This window comes from Myripristis murdjan, chromosome 5 (assembly GCF_902150065.1).
Source record: "Myripristis murdjan chromosome 5, fMyrMur1.1, whole genome shotgun sequence".
Classification (NCBI taxonomy): domain Eukaryota; kingdom Metazoa; phylum Chordata; class Actinopteri; order Holocentriformes; family Holocentridae; genus Myripristis; species Myripristis murdjan.
In genome coordinates, this window is record NC_043984.1 from 3,089,167 (window position 1) to 3,095,021 (window position 5,855).

The following is a 5,855-nucleotide window of genomic DNA, read 5'->3' on the forward strand; positions in this document are numbered from 1 at the left end:
TTCCTTAAGGATGATTTATTAGCAAACATCCAGTTCCTGTCTTCATCTAAAGCAGGTTGTAGTTTGTGTATGTGCTGCTGCCAACATCCTGAGTATTTGCTTTTGCTCACTCGACATCTTTAAGCAGCTGACTGCTCCCTTCTCAATGGCATAGTTATCATTTATGCTTCCATGGATAGCCAACTATTCACTTTTTATGTTATGCCATTTTTCCCACACTCACCCTGAATATATGCACCAGAGACCAGTGAGCTGTTTTGATTTTCTTTATTATACAGAAAGTGATACAGAAATTTACTGAGGCTGCTGTCCTCGGCCACGTCCGAAGCCACCCCTCTGTGGAGAGAAAACAGAAGTTTTGATACACAAGTCCACATCGGCTCTATGCAGGATATCATTTTTTGACTGTACGTAATACTGCAACTGACAAACATTATAGAGCTTCAAAACGTGTCGATAACCTGGAGTCTAAAGGCTGCTGCCAACTTCATAACATTTCACAATTTAATCTTTCACCAGCTTCTTGTCCCAGTGTGAAAAAGTGTTTGTGCATTTAGCTTGGAATTCCTCATTGAAACCACTGAGTAACTGTACATACATGCTAACAGTGTTAAGTGTCAATGCTGACACACAACTGCTGTCAACCGAAGAGCAAAACTTTCTTCTCATTTTCAATCAAGAAAAAAAAGGTCAAGGTTTGTTTTTGAAAACTACAATTTAAGTCCAGGAATTTACATAAAGGACAATGAAGTAATGACTAATGTGAGATTAAGGATCTGTATAACAGTCCATAAAAAAACTAAACAATACTCACGAACTGGAACTCTGTGGCAGCTCCAGCACCAGCCTCTGCTTTCTTGTCGGCACCAGCTGAGGGAAAAGTTATCAATGAACAATGTGCAATAGAACTTGCAAGTCTCATGTCCTCTAAAACAAAACATAAAAGATCATTTTCCCACCAGGATCTAGCCAGTAACTGCCTTGTATAGAACCAGAGTCTTGTTGCAATATAAAATGTTAGTACGTGCACTGTGCTAGCACGGGCACAAATGTGCTACTGTGGAGTACTGTTCCACTGCACTGAAGCCTGCATGGTGCTCATTAAACTCTGCGTACTTAACAAGTCCACAACAGCAACTCAGTTCAAAAGAGAGATTATGTTCTGCATTATACATACGGGGTGCAGCAGATCGCCTGTATGTGTCTCTGTCAGCCTCCCCACGGTTAAGGCGGGCGGGCCTCTCTCCTTCCATTCCTGAGGAAAGAAATAATGGGTGTCGTGGGTGGTGGAAAAAAAACATCCAGTTCAAGTTCCACTACTGTAAAGGGTTACTTCAATTAATAATGAAAGAGTATGCTTAAGTATGAGGGTTCTTCACAGCTCACATCAAGGATCCCATCTAAATAGACTAAAGGGAACATTTGCAAATGGCCTCCCTTCTAGATAGATTTACAAATCAAACTTAAAAAACTTGGCATATTTTAATCGAAAAATAAAATTTTAAAAACCAGTGGAAAAGGGCAATTATATGGAAATCACTTCACTTCGCAGTAACCAGCAGTGTAATTACATTTAATAATATGCTGGGGAGTAGCCCAAGAATCCCTAGGATCCCGAGGATCAAACTGTAAGAGCCATTGCTGTAACTGTTTACATTTATCCAAGTAAACACGATCATCTCTAATAGCCATTTTTTCTCCACTGTTGCAAATCCAACACACAGACGCAAACACAAGGAGTCTAGTTTTGGCGGTACAAAAAGAGATGCCAATTTCAACCTTCAGTGCCCACACTCCTGCAACACTGACCAGAGAAATCAAGGATGTTTCTAAAATAGATATGAACCCTGATCATGACAATTACATTGACAATAAGCCCCACAGAGAAAGCAGGAAAGGAGCACCTATGAGTAAGATCAAACTCAGTACTGACATCAGTGTTAAGATAATCAGAAGATACAGAAAATAGATGTTCTATATAGCACAAAATTTTTACCTGTACAGCCTTTTGTTAGGAAGGAAACAAACGTCAAAAATTTGAGCTACCTTAAATGATTTGATATATAATTTACATGTTCACAAAAGTTGTTTAATAGAATCAGTTAGTGTGTGAGAAATGGATGTAATCTAGACTGACCCTCTTTCCTACACCATCTTTAAATCATTACAATGGGCTGGGGCTGCAGTCTTTTGACAAGCTCTCTGGAATGCTTCCAGTCAGCAGGTCTGCATCAGCCAGAATGTGTTTCAATACACTGAACCACACAAACTAAGCTATCTTAATTTGAAAAGTGAGATGCACAATGGGACTTTTAAAAATAAAAGTACTAAAACCACACTTTCACAAGTTAATATCACAAGTGAACATCTCTTTGCCAAAGTAACACATGTATGAGAGTGAGCGCTCACCCTTTGGCCTGGGCCTTGCGGTCTCAGGGCGGGTCTGGCGACGCAGGGTGGCGGGCACAATCTCAGGGGGAAGATGGAGGAAGTCTCTCAGGTACTGGATACCCTCGTTGGTGAGGTACCAGTAAAAGTGACGCCAGGCAAATTGCTCCTTGACATACCCACATGACTTCAAGGACTGGGAAAAGAGACAAGTATGAAGATCAAACACTGCTCTCAAACTAAGGCTGAACGAAATATTGCTATCTAGATGTGAACACGCACAATATTAATATCTTAAAGCAACAATATTGACGATAGGGTTAACCCAAAACAATGATCAGTCTTCTGTTCCATAATACTTTGTGAAGTAACTGGATTTTCTACATCCATTTGGTGGCATTATGCTGTTTGTTGAAGAATGCTCAGTTATCACTGTTCTTTGACTTGAAATATTTTTGAAGCACTGTGTTGAAGCAGAGGCTGCAGCAAAATAGGTGACTTTTTTTTTTTTTTTTAATTATTTTAGTACCCCCAGTGTGTTTGGTCTGTTCTGATCAAAATGCTTTTTTGGGGTAGCTGCATTTTCTACATGCAGATGATATTAACACTTTTTTTTTTATGAAGAGGGCCCAAACGAATGTGAACCCATAGTCATATTATATCGCCATTAATATATTTGGCATAAAAATTGATCAATTAAAATTTATCCCTATCATGCGGGCCTCACTCAAAATAGCCAAACTGGGCATGACCAACTGTAGCCACCTGCTATGTAAATCACTGTTCTTTCCCTCAGTGCAACACAGGATTTTTATCAACCTTAACTTCATGTCAGTGGTAGTGTGCCAGACATAAGCACAGCTCTGCTCACAACCACAACATGTTAATAACCACAGCATCTTCACAACTCCCAGTGAAGACAGCAGGACAGCATCCAGGCTTCATGCTGACTCTTACCTGCATGGCTTTCATCACATGAAGGTTGGGCACATTCTTGTCAGCAAGCTCGGGATGCTTGGCCAGGTGGACATCCTTCTTTGCAACCATGACCCCCTCCTTGAAGAGGAGCTCATAGATTGCAATGCGGTTTTTCTTGGGCATCAGCATCTGGAAAAGCCAATTACTTAAATTAGTTACCTCAACTACCGCAATCAAGTTCGTATTAATTTCTCAACAAGTCGATGCTAGCAGTCTAGACGGGAAACGAGCTCTCATTACGATAGCATGCGAGCTAGCTGTTAGCTTGTTCACTAACTTAGAGACGTGCCTGCGGAAACAAAATGCTACATAGTATTTTAAGTAATGCTTTACCTGACAAATAAACCGACAATCTGCCCAGCCACTCACATCATTAGCCACATATTACTTTATTCATAGTTCACAAAAGCGGGCTGCGCTAAGGCGAAAAATGGCAGCCGTTCAAGGATGTCGAAGCCGGGGCTACTTTACCTATTTCCAACACAAATATCTGTGGTATTAAACATTTTAAGAAATAAATACGTTCAGGTATTTGACTACAACATTAACATAAATCACACACTGACTACCGCTGTTCCACAACACCAGCGATGTTGAAGATATATTTAGATTATTATGCTGGGGACATTTTTACCTTTCCACTTGGTGAAGGACCGGAGCCGGAAGGAACGACTGCCGTTGATCAGGAAGTCTTAGCCTCGCGCTCAGCCCAGCGGGGCTTATATCGCCACGCGCTGGTGTGGAGTGGAAAAGATAAAGGTCGGCCTTGATGTAAATAATATTAATAACGCGACATGTTGGCTGTGGATGATGTTAAAATAAACACTCACCACTCTTTCTTTATTTTGTTGAGAGAGTTTTATGCTTACGGCACAGTTTCACAAATGAACTTCTCGCTATGTCACGAGCCCGCCTTTGGCAAGTGCGTCACTGCAGCCAGGGGTAACCGTTAAAGCACAGAAAAGGCAAGTAAATAAAACAGATTAAAAATAAACTCACTTAAAGACTCTGAAAATATTGCATGCACTCATCATTTTGATAGTTTTTTTTTTTTTTTTGTGGGGAAAAATCATTGACACGTATTGTTCCATTTCCCCATAAATACAAAGATTTTATTAATGTATTTATTAATTTATTAATTCATTTATTTGTTGTAAATTTGCATTGGTGAATATGGAATTTGACAAGAAGTACAATTAAGTTACTACTACTACTACTGCTACTACTACTACTACTACTACTAATAACAATAACAATAATAATAATAATAATAATAATGATAATAATAATAATAATAAAAACATTGCCGTCTTCATTACTCTAAACTAAACATAGCAACCAAATGTAATGTTTCTGTAGGAAAAAAGGAGTTAAATCTGACTAAAAACTTTGTTAACCATAAAGTTAACAAATCTCTCCACAGCCCGTATGTACATTTACAAGACCGAAATAAGTGGGGAGCAAGTTTAAGCCACTAAATTCACAGAAAGGATAATTCACAATTATGACATTCTATAACTTTTGTAAGAAATGATTCTGTGGATAGAATCTATGGATCAACTTAAATGACATTTCTTTTGCCTTATTTAAATTTCCTAGTAGCCATTTTTGTGGTAAGGACCAACCTTGTCCCGGTCAGTATTTCCCACAAAATGCCTCCAATAAGACATGCTGTCTGAGCTCTTACTTTGGAGTTCATAGCTCTATTAAAAGAGAAAGCAATACTTTGCCCACAGCAGATTGCACTGGGTCAGGGGGCGACGCAGGGGTCAACACAATTACAGTTAAACAATTTATCATAGAATAACGACTTCTTCTTATAATAATATTACTTCTCCAGCCATGCCCAATCCCCCCCCCCCCCCCCCCCCCCCCACACACACACACACACACACACACACAAAAAAAACGAAGGAATGACAAAAGTGTAAAAATGACACGTTAAACAGTTTTCGAATGTAACGTTAGAATAGAATAGAATAGAATAGAATAGAATGTCTTTATTGTCATTGTACAATGTACAACGAAATTAAAAGTGCGATCCTTAGACGTTAGATATCCTTATCTTGCATATGCACACAGTTATAACTCATATTTAATATATATGGCCTGTGCTATGAAAAGGTCCCTTCAGAAAAATAATCGTATTTTCATTACAATTACAAATTAAATATATTATTTCTTGTCACTTCGGTACCTTATATCCCTAAAACATGACAACGCACGTTCCCCCATCTTATATTTTTACTATTTTTAAAATATATATATTTTTTAGTTTTAATGTTTATTGAAAATACATTGAAATGTAGAAGCATTTCACATGTGCTCAATATAATGTTGTACAATGAAACTGGAGTATCAGTTCTTCTTCTTCTTCTTTAATCATGTTATATTTTGAAACCTGTAGCCGGAAGTGTCGGTGTTCATCGGCAGTGTCAGTCTTGACGGCGGAGCGGAGGACCGTCCATCCCCCATCTGGATGCACACGC

The 5,855-nt window shown here is 38.9% G+C and overlaps 1 protein-coding gene across 2 annotated transcripts; it reads right to left on the minus strand.

The window, feature by feature from the left end:
* Positions 1-252: 252 nt before the first annotated feature.
* Positions 253-4,122, minus strand: rps10 (ribosomal protein S10). Of its 2 annotated transcripts, none has more exons than XM_030052587.1 (6): positions 4,001-4,122; positions 3,346-3,495; positions 2,410-2,584; positions 1,178-1,255; positions 815-870; positions 253-336 (listed from the first exon to the last, which is right to left on the minus strand). In XM_030052587.1, the coding sequence occupies exons 2-6, from the start codon at positions 3,493-3,495 to the stop codon at positions 295-297; spliced, it is 501 nt and encodes a 166-aa protein (XP_029908447.1). In that variant the 5' UTR covers positions 4,001-4,122; the 3' UTR covers positions 253-294. The 2 variants fall into 2 exon arrangements, with proteins under 2 accessions (XP_029908447.1, XP_029908448.1); XM_030052588.1 differs by lacking the exon at positions 4,001-4,122 and adding an exon at positions 3,700-3,723.
* Between the last annotated feature and the right edge of the window lie 1,733 nt (positions 4,123-5,855).